A 22,491-nucleotide genomic window follows, 5' to 3' on the forward strand; every position below is an offset into this window, starting at 1 on the left:
TGTGTAGATGTACCAAACTTTCTTTAACCAGTCCTCTGTTCTCATGCATTCTTTTTTTTTCCCAGATTTTGGCTATTGTAAACAGTGCTGCAATGAATATTTAAGTGCAGATGTCATTTCTAATAGACTTTTTTGCATCTCTGGGATATATTCCCAGAAGTGGTATTGCTGGCTCAAATGGGAGCTCAATTTCTAATTTCTTGGGAATCGTCTATACTGTTTTCCAAAAGGGCTGAACCAGTCGGCATTCCCACCTGCAGTGAAGGAGAGTCCCTTTCTCCCCACATCCGCACCAACACTGGTTGTTTTGGTCCACATCCAAAAGAACAAAAGCCAAACACTTTCTTAAAGAAACAAAACATAGAACTTCTGTGATTAAATATCACAAACTAAAAAGTCTGATCTGAAGGTGGGAGAATTACAGAGATTATGGCACTTACTTTGCACACAGCTAAGATAGGTTCAATCCTCTGCGCTACATATGGGTCCCCAAGTGACTCCAGGACTCCAGAGTACAGAGCCAGGAGTAAGCCCCTGGCACCATTGAGTGTGACCCCACAAAAACAGCAATAACAACAAAAGAGCATATTGTGCTTGGCTCGCACGCTGAAACTATCTCATTACAAATTTAACAATTAGTAAGTTTATTTTAGAAATGATTTCTCTCTTTCTTGCTTTCCTTCTTTTTTTTTCTTGGTTTTGGGGCCATGCCCGGCAGTGATCGGGGCTTACTTAGGGTGGAGCCGAAGGGACAAAACGCACTGCCAGTGACCAAGCCCTCTCGGTAGGCATGTGTGAAGAACAGCTCTTCCTGCTGTACTGGCTCTCCAGACCCTATTTTAAATATTTTAAACTAGTCATACATATGGCATCTTCTGTTTCTTCTTTTGTACTTCCCTTTAGTGTTCAGTTAACTCAGCATAACACAAGCATAGGCACTCCAACAGCCTCTTACCTGTGGTCCAAGTGGTGAATGGAGAAAATAACTCCCGAATTTAAGTGGGTTTGCTTTAGGGTCACCAAAATAGTGAACTCATGTTTATTTCTCAGCTTCTGAAAAAACTTTTCAGCTGTAACAGTAGATGCTTTTATACTTCTAGGAGTATCTAGGAAAGAAATAAATATGCATTAAGAATACACTAGAATTTGATCTTATAATGTATCATTTACATGCAACACATCGAATAAAAATAAAGAACGTATTGGCAAAAACTAAGTTTCAGTCTCTAGTGGTACATTCTTTCAACAGATTTTATAAAACTCATGAGATACTGAACTTGTGTCTCAAATATTAAGTTTTCATTTCTTTATTAAGACACTGGGATTGAGAAATTACTTAGAGTTCAATGTTAAGCCTACTATGTTCGGGGCTGGATTGATAGCACAGCGGGTAGGGCATTTGCCTTGCACGCGGCCGACCCAGGTTCGATTTCCAGCATCCCCTATGGCCCCCTGAGCACCACTAGGGGTAATTCCTGAGGGCATGAGCCAGGAGTAACCTCTGTGCATCGCCAGGTGTGACCCAGAAAGAAAAAAATAGCCTATTATGTTCCTGCACCACTACCAGTGTCTCTTCCCTCCAGGAGTGTCCCCAGGCATTCTTCCAACCAATCCTCTCTGCACTCCAGCATGTCTCCCTAACAGGCACATTTTCAAGATTGGTCATTTTGATTTGGACCTCCTACTCTCAGTCTTACTAGGTCCTTGGTCCCCTGAGCCCTGTTCTTACCCTGCTTCTTCTTACTAACCCCCCTATTTCTTTCCCTCTGTGTCCTTCTCACTTCTATGCTCTGGGGTCAAGGGTTATTGACTCCCCCCCCCTTTAATTCCTTACATCGTTTCATCCAGTTTACACTATACACCACAGATGAGGCAAAGAATCAAAGAACTCTATTTGCAGAACTGTGCTCCCAAGTTTTCTCCTCATACACTTCTTACATCCTGGTTACCAGAGCCACGTGAGCCACAGTAATGAATAAAAAGATGTTCTTCCTAGAATAGGACCTAAAAGACCATGAAAGAGTCATTTTGCCTTTCTGACACCTCAAGACAGAAAACTATATTTGAATCTATATGCCGCCACCATAATACACTAATGTCTTTAGCCAGAAGGCTTGCTATACATAGATTTTTTAAAATATCATTGAAATTAGTCACTCTCAGCCTTCTGTGCAGTGGATAAACCACTAATCTACTACACATATTTGTTAAAGGAACTACAAAAACTATGCCCAAGGGACGTTTTTCTAGGAGAGCAGAAACTTTTACCCTGCAACCTATACACTTTACTTGTAGTCCAACCTCAGCACCCAGAAGACAGTGACAAAACAGAAAAGGACAGAAGTGAACTTTGTGAACAAGAAGAACTTCAGAAATTTGAACCATCTGTTAACTGAGCATAATGTTATTCTATTCATAGTGAATGCAAGAAATTGGTGGGATCAGAAGCACAGTTTGTATTGTTATCAAACCATTCTGCACTTCGAGTTAGACTAGGTAAGCCGTCTCAATCTGAACATTATTGGCTTTTGGAGAGTACAATCCTTCCTTATCAAGACTGTTCTGTGGGAACATTTAGCATCACTCATTTCCAGTCCGGAAAATGGCATCCAACCAAGACACTGTGCCAACCCAGTATTCCCACACATTTCCAAATATTCCTTTGTGACAAAGTGAACATATCTCGCTAAAAAACAAAACCTTAGTGAAAATGAAAATTATCGACTAAGAAAAAGTTATCCAATCTTTTTATAACATAAAGACACGGAATTAAAATTAATCACCTAGCCTAGTTCAATCCCTACAGATGCACATAGAAAAATAATAAGCAAAAAATCAGAACAATGAAATTAGGCCCCAGATATCTGGCCAGGAGTGGGTAGGGAAACTTGTTTCTTAAAAAAGCTTGCTTCCATTAAATACGCATCAACAAAAAGCATAATAATAATATAAAATATTTACCCCTGTCAATTTAATACTTTTCCTCTGGGTTCAATCAGGAATAAAATTGGCTGTGAAGAAGACTCTACATGAACACCCTACAAATGAACAGCAAAATAAACATGACAATTTCTGGTTCAATCTTATTTCTACCACATTACACAGTCTCCTGACTATGACATCTTTTCACTTATGAACTGCACCTCGCAAAAAAAAGTGCAAATAAGAGAGCACCAACACACAAAATAATCCAAAAAAGTCATTATAAAGATGCTTTTACTAATTAAGTAGACACTTATTAATGAGCTTTGGAAAGGCATTTCCCACATATACATTCATTTCCTAATATATAAAGTTAGCAGTCCTGCATTCTATTTTAATTGAAATAACATATTCCATTTTGGGGAGCTTGCCAGGCCCTGCCGTGTGGGTGAGATACTCTCGGTAGCTTGCCGGGCTCTTCGAGAGGGGTGGAGGAATCGAACTCGGGTCGGCTATGTTGGCTGCATGCAAGGCAAACGCCCTACCGCTACTACCGCTGTGCTATGGGCTGGAGCGATAGCACAGCGGTAGGGCGTTCGCCTTACAAGCGGCCAACATTCCTCCGCCCCTCTCGGAGAGCCCGGCAAGCTACCGAGAGTATTCGATATGCCAAACACAGTAACAACAAAGTCTCCAATGGAGACGTTACTGGGCCCGCTCGAGCAAATCGACGATCAACGGGAGGGCCTTTACCTTTATTTTGGGGAGAGGTCATACTTGGCGATGCACAGGGTTTATTCCTGGATCTGCACTCAGAAATTACTCCTGGTGGTGCTCGGGGAACCATATGGGATGCTAGGAATCAAACCTGAGTCGACTGAGTGCAAGGCAAATGCCCTACCCACTGTGCTATTGCTCCAGCCTCAGAGTAACATATTCTTTTGCAAGACTTTTTAAGTTCCCTCAATTATAAGACCTAATACTGGTCTTATGCCAAAAAAATTAAAGCAAAGTATAAGAAAATTAATTTGAGGGGCATGGCCTCCAGGCACTAGCAAGCAGTGACAGTAAAATGGAGGACCGCTTCTTGGCTAAGGGGTTCAAATGAGCACCTAGGCCAGAATTCTAACCCAGGACCTGCACCAAAATGGGCCCTTCCCCCACAGGGCGAGGGCAGGTGGAGGGGACATGGCCTCCAGGCCAGTGCCACTCATGAGGCCAGTTAGTTTCCCCTTTCATAGTGTTTTGGACTCATATAGCAACCTCCATTACCTAGCTCTTACAAGGACAGCCTGGCTTACCCAAACACATTAAGCCCATAGTCCACTAGCCTATTCCAATCAAAATACTCACCAAACTCACAAAATAACGGTGAACACAAGAATCTGAACAAGTCTAATGTAAAGGAAAACATCCCCCTCACAGCGAGAGGGGAACCAGTACTGATAGTGTCCCCACTAGAGAGACCCACCTCCATGTGCTACTGAACTGGAGGGACCCATCTCCTTGCGTTACTACAGCAATACAAGGAAACAGCGCAGATCTCCACCACAAGGTGTGGATGAAGAAAAGATCCCAGAAGCCTCAACAGGGAATTCCTACATATTCAATCTCTCCTATAAAGAATTCAGAGATGAAATGTTGAGGATGCTCAAGGAACTCAAAGAAATAGTGGAACAGGCATCCAGTAAATTAAAGGAGGACATGAAAAGAAACAGTGGAACGGACAGCAAATAAAATACAGAAAGAAATGAGAGCAGAAATAAGAAAGCTACAAACAGAAGTGTGACTAATACAGGATTCAGTAGATGAAATTAAAAACTCAGTGGGTGCCCTCAACAGTAGGATGGCTACAGCCGAAGACAGAATCAGTGAGCTTGAAGATGCTGCAGAAAGCATCCAAGTAACAAGAAACAATGGGAAAAGACCTCAAAATAGCTCAATGGCGAATAAGAGACCTAGGGGATAAATTCAAAAGGAACAACATAAGAAAATTAATTTTACTATTTTTCACCAAGTTTTCAGAATTTCATAATTCATACACATAGTAATAGTAAGTTTTCCTATAAAAACAAAACACAGACACCTAAATTGTATGTTATGAGAACAATTTCTGAACTAAGATTGTGCTTCCAAATCAGTGATTGAGATCATAGCTGTGCTTCATATGTACAAATACCACATGTTAGCAAGGTTTATGATACTTATTATTCTTACAAGCAATACGAGTTTGAAATCCTCTAAAATTATCAAGACCACATATACCCTGATTTACTTTATTTAAATATTCTAAGTCAAGCACAAAATATCAGTTCTGAAATTTGAAAAGGAACAAGATTTTAGGGCAATAAATTATTTTTAAAATAAACTCTTTCCTACCAAACTGTTTCTAGAGAACTATGAATGTTCATTCTCTTATAACCCAAAATACCAGTACAAACTGATCTTTTTTTCATTTTGAATGATTTTTTAACTTTTTTATTGAATATCTGTATCACTGTGGGATAGACCTTACAAAGCTGTTTATGAGTGGATTTTAGGTCATACTGTAAGGATAGGTGTTGGAAAAACACCTATCGTTACAGCGTTGTACATTTCCCAGTACCAATGGTCCCAGGTTTCCTCCCATCACCCACCACCTCCCATGCCCTGCCTGCTTTTATGACAGGAGCGCTCTCTCTCTCTCTCTCTCTCTCTCTCTCTCTCTCTCTCTCTCTCTCTCTCTCTCTCTCTCTTTCTCTCTCTCTCTCTCTGACTCTTGCTCTCTGTCTCTCTCTCTCCCCACACACGCACACACCCCTTTGGGCATTGTGGTTTACAATATTGATACTGAAAGGTTATCAAGAATATACCTTTACCTACATTTAGTTATCATACTGGTCTCTTCTCTGTCTTACCTACCTCAGCCCCACATACACTAGTGGTTAGATCCAACCATTGGCCAGTCCTCATAAGTCCTGTTTTTCCTGGCCATGGATATTAGTCTTCTACTATATTGCAGTCATTCTATATCTGTCCTTCTCCTTATGACTCATTCCACTCAGCATGATACTTCCCATGTTCATCCACTTATAGACAAACTTTATGACTTCAATTTTTCTAATAGCTACAAAGCATTTCATTATGTAGATGTGCCACTGTTTTTTAATCCATTCATCTGTTCTTGGGCACTCAATTGTTTCCAGAATCTGGCTATGGTGGTGAATAATGCTTCAATAAACACAGAAATGCAGATGGTGTTTCTGCTGTGTATTTTTGGGCCTCCAGAAGTAGTATTGCTGGGTCAAATGGGAACTCAATTTTTAGTTTTTGGGGAAACATCCATATTGTTTTCCAAAAAGGTTAGACCAGTTGGCATTCCCAACAACTATGAAGGAGAGTCCCTATCTCCCTGCATCCAAACCAACACTGGTTACTTTTCCTGTTTTTGATGTGTGCCAGTCTCCGTGGTGTGAGATGTTATCTCATTGTTGTTTTGATCTGCATCTCCCTGATGATTAATGATGAATAGCATTTTTTCATGTGCCTTTCAATATCTTCTTTGAGAAAGTTTCTGTTCATTTCATTGCCCCATTTTCTGATGGGATTGGATGTTTTCTTCTTGCAGAGTTCAACCAGTGTCTTGTCTATCTTTGATTTTATCCCCTTATCAGAAGGGTATTGAGTGAATATTCCTTCCCATTCTGTAGACTGTCTTTGTATCCTGGTTGCTGTTTCTTTTGGGGTGCAGCAACTTCTTTGTTTAAGATAGTCCCATTTGTTTGTCTTTATTTCCACTTGTTTGGTCAGTGGTATTCCATCTTTGAAGATACCTTTAGCTTCAATATCGTGGAGGATTTTGCCAACCTTTTCTTCAATTCACCTTATGAATTCTGGTCTGATGTTAATCCATTTTGACTTTTGCGCATGGTGTTAGGTAGAGGTCTGAGTTCATTTTTTTGCACGTAGCTGGAACCCGAAAACCTCTACTAAGAAGAAGTTCCTAGAAACAATAAACTTGTGAAGTCACAGGCTATGCAATCAATACCCCATAGCTTCTCTGCCTTTTGGCTAAAATCAAGTATAAAATCAATACCCAAAATCCATGTCTAACCTATCAACTGTCAACTGTCCTGTCAACTGTCCTCCTGTTGTTCATTGATTTGCTCGAGTGGGCCCAGTAACGTCTCCATTGTGAGACTTTTTGTTACTGTGTTTGGCATATCAAATACATCACAGGTAGCTTGCCAGGCTTTGCCGTGCGGGTGAGATACTCTCAGTAGCTTGCCGGGCTCTCCGAGAGGGGTGGAGAAATTGAACTTGGATTGGCCGGGTTGGCCGCATGCAAGGCAACCACCCTACTCATTGTGCTATCGCCCCAGCCTATATGGCTATCCTATATTCAAATATTGAGAAAGAATAAAGTCATATGGAAAAAATCCTGTTCACAATCATGTCTCAGGAAATTCAAGTACTTAGGAATCAGTTTAACTAATAATATAAAGGACCTGCACAAAAAAACTACAAAACACTATTCAAGAAATAAAAGAGGACACAAGGAAATGGAAACACATCCCCTGTTCATGGATTGGGAGAATTAACATTGTCAAAATGGCAATACTCCCCAAAGCAATATACAGATTCAAAGAAATCCCTATAAGAATACCCATGACATTTTTCAAAGAAACTGATCAAATACTCCTGAAATTCATATGGAACAATAAGTCCTCACGAATAGCTAAAGCAATTCTTGGGGGGGGGGGAAAGATGGGAGGCATCACCTTCCCCAACTTCAAACTGTACTACAAAGCGGTAATTAAAACAGCATGGTATTGGAATAAAGTCAGATCTGTGAACCAATAGAATACGGTTGAATATCCCTACAAACACCCTCAAATACATGATCATTTAATCTTTGATAAGGGAGCAAGAAATATGAAGTAGAGCAAGGAAAGCCTCTTTAACAAGTGTTGCTGGTAAACCTGATCTTTTTTAAAGAAGATAGGCAGAGTATCTGTATTGCTTATGCAGAAGGAAGCAAGTTGAGAAAAGTTTCTTTAAAGCAACTAAAAAGACTATAGTAAAACTTATCAATGTATCTATGGTTCATTACATCTTTTTAATTAGAAAACTGCTTGACTTTTAAAAAGTATATCGTTTTGATATTTTCCGTTTTATTAGTATATAGTCTTGAAATCTGATCACTAAAAAAGTTACCATCATTTTAAAGAAGTTATTAATAAATTATGAGTAAACTCAAAAGCAGTTACATCAAAATATTTATTTTAGTCCTGGCCTAACCAGGACAGAGTGAGGAGCTCAGATGCAGATGAAGTAACAATTTCCAGGAACCAAACAATGTTATTATGCAATGCATTATCTATAGACATAATGAAGAGAAAGAGTAAGTGCCTATGAAGAGAGAGGAGGAGAGGATTTCAACAATAAACTGTAGATAAAGTAATTATGTAGTAGCAGAATGACTGTTTATTGAAAAACAGTCAGACTGAAACCTCTTTGAATATTTTACTGTGTTAGTAGTAAAAATAAACTAGAAGAGTGTTGTCTGTCTTCCAATAACAAAGAAATCCACATGAATTATTTTCTGCTTTTGCATTTAAGCACTATAACTACAGATGCCACCGTGAATCAAATGAGTCTCTTCCTACTAATGAGACTCAATCCATCTGTAGTGTAGAAACCTAAATTGATTTTTCTCCCACCTACCTAGACTAATAAAACTACCAAGTGTAAATTAAATTATAAAAATAGATTATTCTCTGATATAGAACTGCTCACTTAGAATATTCCAAATCTTATCTTTTTTAATGTCTCTATACAAGGTAGCTGTCTTCTAACTTCAGATTATGAATACTTGAAGTTAGACCTATTTTTATAGTTACCATCATTATTTTTACTCATCATTAATACACTCAGGCCTTTATAGTACAAGCTTGCAAGACAAAATATTACAAACATTCCTAAACGCCTCTAAAGTTTAACTAACACTACATACACATTATCAAAGTCCTTGAGCATGAGCAATCTCATGGAATCCTCATAGCAACTTTGAACTAATAGGATTGTTAAGCACATAAAAATGGATATACGTATATAATAAAAATTACAGATGAAAAAAGAGACATATAGAGAAGCCAAGATATTTGTGATTACAAAGATGTGTGCTTATGCTGGTAAACATAAACTATAAAAACCATACATTCACAAATATAATGAAAAATAATAAATGAAGCTATAATCAACCATTCAAAGAAACAAACAGACAATAGGTTCTGTTATAGGATTTAGCAACTGAAAGATTAATTTTTAGCATTTATTCATGACTCAGAAGTTTCACTAATAAAGTATCAGAAACTGCAATCAAGACATAGAGGAACTACAAACAACATGTCAATAATTTATATCTGAAAATTAAATTATTAAAATTGTATACATACCACATACAATAAATGTTATAAAGATTATTCTATTATTTTTACTTTGATCTCAAGCTATCAAGTAATTTTTATAGTAATTTGGCTTTCCAAGTAAGTTTTCCTTTGGTAGGAATAAATTGAGGACTCTGCTTTAGTTCAGCATTTTAAATCTTACGTATTAAAATTAAAATTAACATTTGCCTTTACGTAGAATCAAATTCATGTTTTTGTCTCATGCAAAGCATTTCTCAGAAGGTCACCAGAGAAGCTAACAGCTGTTTTGTTTCCAGCAAATTTAAAGGCTAAATGAGCCAAAATAGTGTTTTTCTATATCATTTTGTTTCTCAACTGGAAAACTACTCAAGAATAAGATCAAATAAGAAGAACTGATATGGAAAATAGATAATAATGATTGATGATGACAATTATGATGTCATTCACAACCTTAAAAATAGATGCATTCCTCTGTTAATAAGACCTCATTACTTATGGAAACAATCTCAGCATCTGTGACTTGTAGATACAAAAATAAGCAGTTTGTTAGACCTTCGTTAAAGAAACCATTTCAAACTGAATCACAGAATTTGTCAGCTAGCGGCACAATCACAGAATCAGTCTTAAGTAAATCAGGATGATTAAATTCATGACTATCACAATTTAACAAGCATAACTTGACTAAAAGTATTCAAAACTTGAATAAACACAACACCTGATTTCTTTAAAAAGAGAAAAAAACTTGAGTTTTCACTGGTGTTATCCATAGCATTAGGCAGAAAGGCACAAATGAACCTTTCTACAATGCAGTTATACTTATTGCAGCTTACCACCACATTAAATAATGATATATGATATTTGCTTAAATTAACCAATTACTCATCTTAACAATAAAGTTCTTTATACATTAAGCTATTTGTACTTCCTATAAATTATTCTAAAGAAAGCAAATATATCTTAAGTGTATGCATAATTATTATTTATAAACTATTAATGAATTAAGGGAGTAACAAAATGGCAAAGAAAAATGTATACAAACTAATTTTTTCTTTTTATTGTTTTGGGGCCACAGCTGGTTGTACTTGGGGTTTTCCTCAGTTTCTGCACTCAGGGACCAGTCCTGGCAGAGCTGTGGTGACCAAATGTGGTGCCAGGAATCAAACCCAGGTTAGCTGCGTCAAGAGTACACCCACTGTACCATCTCTCTGGCACCTACAAACTTTGTTTTAGGTGAAAACTGTTTTACATGTAGTCACTTTGCTTTCTTTAAAATTGATCATAGAAAATCCCTAAGAAAGATAAAGGCAGAATGGTGGAAAATGTTCATTCAAAAAGCTTGACACCTTTCTACCTTCATGGGTCCTGGCTTATATTGAATAGAATAACTGATATAATAAGAAAAAATAGGGGGCAAGATGCTTGACTTGCATGTGGCCACTCCCGGAAGCACTTATGACATAGCCTGCAGGAGTACTCCTGAGTGCAGGGTTAAACACCAATAGGCATGGGAAAGAAAAAAGGGGAAGGAAGGAAGGAAGGAAGGAAGGAAGGAAGGAAGGAAGGAAGGAAGGAAGGAAGGAAGGAAGGAAGGAAGGAAGGGAGGGAGGGAGAGAAGTAAGGAAGGAGGAAGGAAGGGAGGAAGGAAGGGAGAAAGGGAGGGAGGGAAAGTGGGAAACGGAGGAAGGGAGGCAGGGAGGGAAAAGAAAAGAAACAGAAAGTAAGGGAGGGAAGGAGGTAGAGAGGGAAGGAAGGAGGGAGAGAATGTGGGAGTAACAATGGAGAGGAAGGGAGGGAAGGAGGAAGTAAGGAAGGAAAAGTAGGGAAGGAGGGAAAGAGGGAAGGAGGGAGAAAGGGAGGGAGGGAAGAAGGAAGGAGGATGAAAGGGAAAGAAGGTAGGAGGGAGAGAGGAAGGAAGGAAGGGAAAAAAGAAACAAGGAAAGAAAGGGAAGGGGGAGAGAGGAAGGGAGCAAAGGAGGGAGGAAGGGAGGGGGGATTGAAGGAGGAAGGAAGGGAGGGATAAAGAGAATTAAGATAAGATTTCTTTTCCGTGAATTTAACATTTGATCAGTACCAATTAACATGAATAAGAAATAAGAGCCTCTAATATAGTTTGCATATATAAAATGTGAACATTAAGAATTGTGCAATTTCAGACTTGGGAGTAGACTCATACAAAAAAATCTTTGCTGACTAGTCAAAGAGATAATGCAGGTGACCTATCAATTATGCAGCACTGAAGTGCTGAAATGCACAATTTCATCTTCCACATAATAGGCCAGTTTCACCTGAAACATCAGTTTGGGGAGTTTGTGCTACTGTTATTCTTTAATTATAATAATCAAGTTTATTTTAGAACAAGAAAACACCAGTTAACGTGATTAATCATCCTAGCGAAATTGAGATTTTTTTCACTTATTTTCACTGCAAGAAAGAAAGGAACATTATAAATAACAAATTATATAGAGAATAGTAAAAATTGAGGGTGCTGTTTTGTCTCTGGGGCCACAGCCAGTGGTGTTCCAGGCTTACTCCTGACTCTGTGTGCAGTCTGGTGAGGAGTGATGGACTAGGGATCAAACCTGGGACAGGTCTGTACAAGACAAGCACTGTGTTCACTGTACTACCTCTCCATCCCAGTAAAATCAGTTCTTCAATCTTGAGTTTCCATCACGAATTCGGCCACGTTTGCTTGCTAGCCCAGACCTAGTGAGCACCTCTCCTCACTTTTTGAGCCAGTTATATTTAAAAAAAATTAGAAGGATCAGAATGAAAACTTGTTGCTTGGAGATGCAACAAAAAAAGAGCATGAGGATTTGTGCAGCCTCTAAAATCTATGACTCCCAGACCCACGGTGTTGTACTAACCTATAGAATTCAGCAGCTGTTACAACCCAGAAGCCTAGATTTTATACTGCACTTGCATCTTCTTGGTTGAGATTCTCCACTGGGTGTGGTCCAGAAACCAAAAACTGGGAGAGATATACAAATCTGCCTAAACTCTTCTGTCCCTCGGGAACTAATGAATCTTACAGGGGAAAAAAAATGTCAATATGCTGGTTAAAGAAACTTTGCTACATCTACACAATGGAGTACAATGTAAAGGTAAAGGTAAAGGTAAAGGCCCTCCCGTTGATCGTCGATTTGCTCGAGCGGGCCCAGTAACGTCTCCATTGGAGACTTTGTTGTTACTGTGTCTGGCATATCGAATACTCTCGGTAGCTTGCTGGGCTCTCCGAGAGGGGCGGAGGAATCGAACTCAGGTCGGCCATGTTGGCTGCGTGTAAGGCGAACGCCCTACCCTCTGTGCTATCGCTCAATGTAGCTGTTAGAAAAGATGAAGTCATGAAATTTACATACAAGTGGTACTACATGGAAAGTATCATGTTAAGTGAAGTGAGTCAGGATGAGAGGGATAGACATAGAAAGATTGCATTCATCTGGGGAACATAAAGTAACAAAATAGGAGACTAACACCCAAGAATGGCCAAGATTAGTACCAGGAATTTTGGTCCATGACTTGGAGGCCAGCCACATATGCTAGGGGAAAATGGAGCTCAGATAGAGAAGGGAGCACCAAACAAAGGGTGTTGGGAGGATCCTCCCAGCATGGGAGAAGCATGCTGAAAGTAGACTATTGACCAAACATGATTGCCACTCAATGCCTCTCCTTCAAACCACAGAACCCAAAAGGAGAGAGAGAGAACAAAAGGGAATACCCTGCCACAGAGGCAGGGTGGGATGGGGGGGATGAAAGGGTGGGAGGGATACTGAGAACCATGGTGGTGGAAAATGGGCAATGGTGAAGGGATGGGTACTTGATCATTGTATAAATGAAACTCAAGCACAAAAATTTGTAAGCCTATAAATTTTCCAGTCTGGGATACTTTCTTTGAATATTTTCTCAGAGAGTAAATAAAGATAGCATAATATAATATGGTTATAATCTTCAAGCAATTATATTTTATAATATGCATTTTATAAAATATATTAAGTTAATTTTTGATACTCAATAAGTTGTTTGATTTTTAATCAATGAATAGAATGCTAAAATAAATGGTAAATCAGTGAAAACCTTAAAAAAAGTGTCAATATGCCTGCCTGACTTTCAACTGTGCAGTCTACCGGCCTTGCCCCACTTCACAGACACTTCTCCTCAACCTAATGCCCTGCCCCAAACCCAAACTTGGAGTTTTTAACCAGTCCTATTCATTTCCTAAGCAAAATATACTAGTGATATGGTGATTCTACCCTTGGATAAAGCACAAAAGATTCACTTACTATTTAAAATAACTTTTGTAACAATATTACTGATTTAAGTCTTACATGGAATCCCAACGCATCTGTGTGTCTGTCCTAGTTTTGATTCCTGGGCCATACCCAGTGGTGCTCTGGGCTTACTCATGACTCTGCACTCAGGAGACACTCCTGGCAGGGCTCCCTCGGGTGCTGGGGATCAAACCCAGGTAGCCGCATGCAAGGCAAGCACCCTATCCACTAGATCATCTCTTTATGTCTGTGTTTCTCCCTGAATCCCCATTCCTGAGCTGTAGATTGCCTCCACTTTCTTTATTTTTATTATTCAGTGTGTCTAAATATATAATGAGTACTTTGATATGTATTGAACATTCAACAATGAAAATCACGAGTAACTCAGTACTAAGAACTGTCTACTTCACTGTAGCAAACTGATAGCTGTCCCGCAACAGCAATAATTCTCTTCTCTTTTATTGAAATAAAAATTACCCAACTTCTTCTAAGCCATATGTCTCTCTAGCTACACGACTCTGTCTTCTCTGTTGGCACCATCGCCCGGTAGTTGAATTCTGATCAACAGGACATGTGAGTAGAATTATGTGCTAAGACTCCTATTTTAATTTTAGGGGAAAAAATAACTGATTGGCCACTGCTATCTTCAGATTGAATGACCAGAAGTACCTTCTGGAGCCAAATGGAAGCACTGGACTTGTCTTTTCTCAGTTCCATCATCAGTTTGGGGATCGTTGGGAACTGACTGACAGAGACTGCTCAGAATCACTTGTCACTTGTTACACTTGTCATCCCGTTGCTCATCGACTTGCTCAAGCAGGTGCCAGTAATTCTGCTCAGAATACTTTCTTAAAAATTTAAACATGGGCGGGAGCAATAGCACAGCAAATAGGGTGTTTGCCTTGCACACGGCCAACCCAGCATCCCATATGGTCCCCTGAGCACTGCTGGGATAATTACTGAGTGCAGAACCAGGAGTAAACCCTGTGCATCACTGGGTGTGACCCAAAATAGCAAAAATAAATAAATAAATAAAATTAAACGCTGTTTTTAAATTTTGATATATAAGTATATATAGCTATATATACATATATATCTTTAAATTATATATACATTTTTGTCACTATCACTGTCACTGTCCTCCCATTGTTCATCAATTTGCTCGAGCGGGCCCAGTAACATCTCCATCATAAGACTTGTTACTGTGTTTGGCATATTAAATACATCATGGGTAGCTTGCCAGGCTTTACCCTGCAGGTGAGATATTCTCGGTAGCTTGCTGGACTCTGAGAGGGGTGGAGGAATCGAACCCGGCTTGGCAAGGCCGGTTGCACACACGGCAAACGCCCTACCACTGTGCTATCTTAATATATAATATTTATATATCTTTAAAATATTTAAATAAAAATTTTACACAAATGTCTACAATTAATTCCTCTGTGATATTCTGTACTCTTCAAATCAGAGAACTGCATATTGAAATGTTAGAATTACTGCCAATCTTATTTCATATTTAATTCCACCATTTTGCAGTTCATTTATTTTATGCTGCTCCATAAGTCTGCTATTCAACATTCACTTTTATACTTTTCAGACTAGCACTTCTTTCCTGCCTCTTTAGATTCTTTGGTTATTGCATAATTGCCCTAATGTTTTCTTAAATTCTCTATTTCAACAACTATCAGCATTGGTAGCCCAAGACAAAGAGAAGGTATTCAATACTTATTTGTCGAACAGACTGAATTAATTTCCTTTTCAAGGTCCGGACAGTAAAACACAATGTTATGTTGTCTATATAAAGATAAGGCACTCCCTTCCTCGCCTAATTCTTCACTGAAGTAAGGTTTACAACCCTAACCCTGTGGCACAGTTCTAGGTAATACCTGATAATCTAACAAGCAAACACAATCAATTTATCCTGCACAAAGGTTTATGGAAAGTTCTGAGAGTCACAGTCTATACTAATTATCAGGGCCAGTGTCTCATTAGTCCAGACAAAGAAAGATGGTATCATTTAAAATTCTATTTAAACCATGTGTCTAAGTGAATTTTAAAACAAGTTGCATTTTCTTATCCTGGAATTTTAGTTAAATGTTATTCCAAGCTACATTATTTCTTTCACTTTGGTTCATCACCCACTTCCACATAAGTATTTTATTCTTACACTTGGAAGATAAAATTGGAATTTCTATCTTAATACTACTTATAGATGGGCTCTGAGTTACACACAGATATATAAAAGATGAATTTCTGGAGGCTGGAGCAATAGCAGTGTGTAGGGAATTTTCCTTACACGCAGCCGACCTGAGTTTGATTCCCAGCATCCCATATAGTCCCCTGAGCATCAGCAGGAGTAATTGCTGAGTGTATTAACAGGTGTCACCCAAAAAGCACACAAAAGAGATAAATTTCCATTCATAATTTGGTAAATTAAGTATTAATGTATTAATAAATTAAAATACCAAGAGGATATGGTTCCGCCAGCAGGTCAATCTGTACCTGTGAGGTAAGTGCATCAGCAGCCTGATGGCACCTTCAGACATCCATATACCCCAAAATTGCTGCTATGCCTTTGGCCAGACCCCAATAACTAGGGGCAAAGTTTATCAAGAAAGTAAACGGCCAAAAGTTAGGTATGTGGGAGACACACCCACAAACCACCTCCGGCTCATCTATATAATTGGAGGCATGGCCTCTCTGGTTCCTGATCGAACTGCTTAATGGCCATGATCCCAGAGACTCAGAAACAAATCTCGAAACCCAATGGCTTTTGGCAGAGATGCACCTGGTCCCCGCAATGGGTTACCAGAGCCAGACCACCGCAGGGGGGAAAGGGTGTTGTCCCTCCATCTGCTCCAGAGACCATTGGACAGTCAGGTTTTGGCCCTCAGTGATGAGACACGTGGAGACTCACGGGATGGGGATGGAGCCGGCCCTTTCCTCCCCACCCCAACGAGACCCCGAGTTGCCGCCAATGAATGGCCTCTCTGGCTCCTGATCAAGCTGCTTAACGGCCATGATCCCAGAGACTCAGAAACAAATCTCAGAACCCAGTGACTTTTGGCAGAAATGTGTCTGGACCCCGCAGTAGGTTACTGTCACCGGGCCACCCCAGGGAGGAAGGAGTGCTGTCCCTCCGCCTGCTCCCCCTAGGCGGCTCAGTGCCCATCATCTTCCAGAGGCCATTGGACAGTCAGGTTTGGGCCCTCACTGACAAGACACACGGGGCCTCATGGGATGGGGGTGGAGCCGGTCCTTTCCTCCCCACCCCAATGAAACCCCGAGTCACGGCCTATGAACGGCCTCTCTAGCTCCTGATCAAGCTGCTTAACAGCCATGACCCAAGAGACTCAGGAACAAATCTCGGAACCCAACAGGTTTTGGCAGAAATCCCTCCAGATTTAATTGTTAAAATTTCAGAATTTCAAAATTGCGCGGCCACTACTGTGGCTGCACAACATCATATGTTATTCATAACCAGCAATAGAAAAGAAATTGTCTACTGTTGCCTTTTCGGCAGATCTTAGTGTTGGGGTAAAATCCCAAATAATAATGGTGGGTCTGGTGTCAAAATATTGAATGTTATCAAAGTAGAGAGAGAGTAATGTGGAAATCATCTGCCCTACAGATATGGGGAAGGTGTGGGATGGGTGCATACTAGGGATTTTGGTGGTGGAGAATGGACACTGGTGAAGGTACAGGTGTTTTATTGTATGGCCAAGACTTAAACCCGAAAGCTTTGTAACTGCTCTCACGGAGATTCAATAAATAAATAAAATTATGTAAAAAAAGTAAGGTGGAATTCATGCCCAATTCTGTCAGCCTAATCAGTGGCTGAATAAATAACAGTACTCCTACATAAAAAAAATTAAAATACCAAGATCCAATGCTTAACACACATAATTCCTTATTTGCATACCTTCTCTCTCTTTATCTGTCACTGTCACTGTCCTCCCGTTGTTCATTGATTTGCTCTAGCGGGCCCAGTAACATTGTGAGACTTCTTGTTACTGTGTTTGGCATATCAAATATCATGTATTTAATATTTGGCATATCAAATAAGTCACGGGTAGTTTGCCAGGCTTTGCTGTGTTTTGGCGAGATACTCTTGGTAGCTTGCTGGGCTCTCCGAGAGAGGCATAGGAATGGAACTCAGGTTGGCCATGTCTATGTTAGCTGCGTGCAATGCAAACGCCCTACCTGCTGTGCTATCTATAATATTCACTCACTTGAAATATACACTAATTTTGTTTTCTTTCTGATTTATTATTTTTATCATTCCTGTTCATTCTTCCCTCTAGTTTCCTAAAGTGCATAAATACAGATGATATAAATGCATCTCACTACACTTCTCACTTGTCATCCCATTGATCATTCATTTGCTTGAGTGGGCACCAGTAACGTCTCCATTCATCCCTGTCACGTGTTAGTGTAGCTCAATGGCATCTGCTCACTCCAGGAACACAAAGAGCATCAAACTGTTCATGCAGGGTCTTGACAAAAAAGTCTGACCATTTTGTAGGTGGGCGGCCATGTGTCCTTTTGACGTCCCGTGGAATCCAGTCAGTAAAAGCTCTAGTCCAGCGGTCATCTCTAAATCGCATTACATGTCCGGCCCATATGGTTTTCGACACCTTGGCAAACAAGGCAGTGTCTCTAATCTTTGATCATCGACAGAGGTTGAAACTTCGAATTCCTTCTCTCACTTGAGTGAAGCATGATATTCCAAGCATAGCTCTTTTGATTCCTCTTTGGGAGACCCAAATAGCATTCTTGTCCTGTTTTCATAGGGCCCAGGTCTCTGAGGCACATGTGTATATAGATATACATATATATATATGTATATATATGTACTTATATGTGTGTGCATATGTGAATATGTACACACAAATATATGGACACACAAATATATGGACACACAAATATATGTACACATACACAGTTTCCATGGACAATCTATAATTTAAATATATGGCTATTTCTAAAATGTTATTAATTTGCCATTATTAAAAATTTTCCTCAAATTACTATACATAAACAGTCTTATACCTCATGACTAGGTCCCCAAAGATTCAAGTTACTCTGATATGTTATGACTGATTTAAATCTAACAGATTCTTATTTCACAAATTCTGTAGAATGATCTGAGCAATATCTGGCATCTCAATAGGGAAGAAAAAATGCCAAGTGCCAAAATGATATAAAGAAATGAGAGAACCAAACACGCTTTGGGCTAAATATTAAAGATCAGCAAGTCACATTGAATAGAGAAATAAATATGAATTTAGGCTTCAAGATTGGAAATCTAGGATAAGAACACCATACAAACCATAAATGTCTGTATGTAAAACACATGCATCTACCCAAATTTTATACTGTAAAACATAAGGCGTGTGGGCAAGAGGGATGTGGGAAATAGCCTAGGCATATGGTCAGGAACAGATCATGATTCTGCTATAAACCTTTTCAAAGACACTGTGATTACAAAGACTAAGACAAAGCCAAGGCAGAATCTCAGTTATATAAACTGACCAACTGAGAGGATCAAAATGGAAAGTTGTGACTCAGTTACAGTACTTTTCTTAGAAATTTTAGGCACCCGTCATTGGCACGGTGAATCCCAGCTTTGCCCCTACAATTCTTGGATAAGGTTACAGTGTAGCCAAGGAGTGTAGCCTACCTGACACGGGTTAGGAACTGGGAATTGCTGCCAGACAAATTTTCAGTCACCCAAACTTCTTAGTGCTAAGAGTGTAGCCTCCAAATGAAACCACAAGCTTCCCACCGGATTGTTGCAGGTGATGGAAATAATATCAGGGCTCTGAGATGCCCCCAGAAGCCACAAAGGAATAGAAGGAATGGAAGATCTAGAAGGAACCCAGCACTGAGGAAGAAAGACCTGATACCCCTAGGCTGAGTGTCAGGGAGGAAGAAAGAGGAAGTCTCCAAATGAACAGGACTCGAAACAGAGACAATGCCACCAAAGACACCTCACGACTCTCAACACTGTTTGAACATAGCCGCGGTGCCAGCAGAAAATCAAGGTGAGAAATTTATGATACTAAAGTTTGAGTGAATGTGATGGGAGGCTGAGGTTAACCTCTTTCGGTGGATTCTTTGACATCTAAAAGATTTGTAAGAGAAAAGTATGTGCCTTAAGGGGTGGAAGGCAGGTGCCGTTCGAGGTGGAAGGTGGATTAAATGCAGGGAGATGCACCAGTGACAGATGCTACTGCACTTAGGACCAGTGGGTTCTGTAGCAACCCTACAAACATGAACAGAGAGCCTCTAAGGGTGGGGATCCCGTCCATGTTCCTACCGGCTTAAACAGTGCCCAACACTAAGAAAGCCTTTGATACACACATATCTGCTACATGAAGAATAAAACTAGCATTCACTGAGTGCTTACAAAATGAATAATTTTCCTGAGTGCTTAATATATGCGCTAGCTAAGTCGGCACTATCAATACACTTACTTTGGAAAGAGATGAAGTCACTCGTTCTTGGTTGGGATTCCTTACTCTTACACCATTCTCGTTTTAGATGTTAATTTTTTATTGCAGGGGTGGGTCTTTCTGAGCACCCCAAGTTTTGTAGTGTCCCAGATCCCAGGCTCCACTAATACCTCCCCCACCAAATCAGACCAATTAAAATATATTCTGACACTGCCAATGTGCCATGAGGGACCAAATTGCCCTTGCTTGTGAACCATTACAGCAGGTTGTAGCTGATGACTGGAGAGCCAAAACTTAAGCTTAGGCAGTCCAGTGCAGAAGTGGCACTCAATGCTGCATGCCCAGAAAGATGGTGAAAGCTAGCATTGATGAGCCAGTTTCTTGATGAGCTCTCTCCTACATAATGCCAACTCATTAATCTCATTATTATCAGAGCTATGCATCTGAAGTTACCTTTGAGACTCAACACTACAGAAGAATACTTTAAAGATTCGTTTGTCCTTAACAAATTCACTCATCTTCCAGACTTTTCTTCAAATATTTTTGGATATCTAAGATGAATTTTTGTTTTCTTATTGAAAAAGTCCTGATTTTGCTGTTTCTCTTTTGATTCTGGCAATATTCCTAACAGAACTGAAAATGAACCAGATTGTTCAAATGAAATCAATTGTATATCTATGCGACATTAAGAACTTTCATTGTGTCAGATTTATTAAAATACTTTGAAATGATACCAAAGATGAATAGCTTGTTAAAGATGTCAGATCCAAAAGTACAATGGCCTTTGTAGAACTTGTATGGGAGCTCACTTGATTGTAACAATGAAAGTACATTTTGTAGAAGCCAAGACTCTAAAAACACCGCAAGCAAACTAAAATTTATTGAGCTTATAATTCTCAGTGTAAAATTTATTTACAAACTAAAGTCCATGGGGCTTGTTTCAAATGCTTTTGTCTTTTAATATTTAGAAGTTAAGACATAAAAATATGCCTTAGTAACAGTGATAAAACCCACTAAGAATTATGTTACCAGAATTTAGTCCCAAATCACAAAACAAATGTCAAAAGGTACATCATCAGAAAATGCTCTGAAAGGTCAGTAAGAATACTTTTATTGCTGGATATAAGGTAAATTTTAAAAGTACTACTCATAAAATTTCACACATTTTGCAATTCATCAATGTAAATTATATAATTAATATATAAATTGTGAGTTTTGATTCTTCTCTACATAAATACAATTATATTTTGAATGATCAATTTGAGAATGTTTATGCACTTTCCTGGAACTTAGTGGCCTTGGCTCCAATTTGTAAAATGTGAATATAAATAGTACATAAGTATGTTAACCATTATCATAATTAACATATAGACTATTTGGAGTTGTGCTTGGAACTCTAAATAACCTATATGTTAACTATTTAATAATAATTAGTGTATTGAGTAGAAACATGTTAAATTGGTGTGTATGAATGAGTATGTAAATAAATGCTTTAAATAAGTAGGGAAGCCCAAATGTCAGATAATTGGATATGACTAAAAACTCTTGTATTGGAACTAAAATACTTACATTTTTATTACATTATAAGTATATATATATTACATATATATGTATATATATATATATATATATATATATATATAAAATCTCCTCATCTGCAACCCTCCAGAATTCACAGCCGCTTCTCCGGAAAGGGAGCATAAAGTGAGGTACCCATAACCAATGCCACCTAACTCTGCACCAGGCTGTTTTCACCCGGGGGGGGGGGTCAAGTGAGAGCCCTCCCTGCCTCAAGGACCCAGCACTGGCAGCCGACCTCCACTACTACCCAACCGCCACCACACTCTAGGCTGCTTTCTACACACTCATGCTAAGCCTCACATATGAGTGAACATATTCCTGGACACATCATAAAACACTCACTACCCATTTTCCATAATTACCACACCATACTTGATGGGGTTTAGACAGTACACAACAAATCATAGAGGGAGAGCCTGGCAAGATACCGAGAGTATCCCATCCACATGGCAGAGTCTGGCAAGCTACCCGTGGTGAATTCGATATGCGAAAAACAGTAACAATAATGGGCCTCATTTCCCTGACCCTGAAAGAGCTTCCAATATGGCAGCATTGGGAAAGATGAGTAAGGAGAGGCTGCTAAAATCTCAGGGCTGGGACGAATGAAGATGTTAATGGTGCCCACTCCAATAAGTCGATGAACAATGGGAAGATAGTGATACAGTGATAAGTGACAGAAAAGTCACTGGGAGAGCAGAATGCTTTCTAACAGATATGAATATAAGCAGTCATTTAAAATGCATATCATGATCATTGTATAATTGAAACCCAAGCACAAAAATTTGTAAGTTTACAACTGTACCTCACGATGTCTCACTAATAAAAATTTTTAAAAAAGCAAAATGGAAGAAATTCAAG

General features: G+C 39.2%; 1 protein-coding gene across 1 annotated transcript in view; it reads right to left on the bottom strand.

Moving 5' to 3' along the window:
* NELL2 (neural EGFL like 2) overlaps positions 1-22,491 on the bottom strand; it is a 457,184-nt gene that overhangs the window by 398,670 nt on the left and 36,023 nt on the right. Inside the window, exon 3 of the mRNA XM_056117742.1 lies at positions 956-1,106. Within this exon, the coding sequence (XP_055973717.1) occupies positions 956-1,106 (151 nt within the window). The remainder of the gene's footprint in view (positions 1-955; positions 1,107-22,491) is intronic.

Source organism: Sorex fumeus, unplaced genomic scaffold (assembly GCF_029834395.1).
Source record: "Sorex fumeus unplaced genomic scaffold, SorFum_2.1 ptg000036l, whole genome shotgun sequence".
In the NCBI taxonomy this organism is placed as follows: Eukaryota; Metazoa; Chordata; class Mammalia; order Eulipotyphla; family Soricidae; genus Sorex; species Sorex fumeus.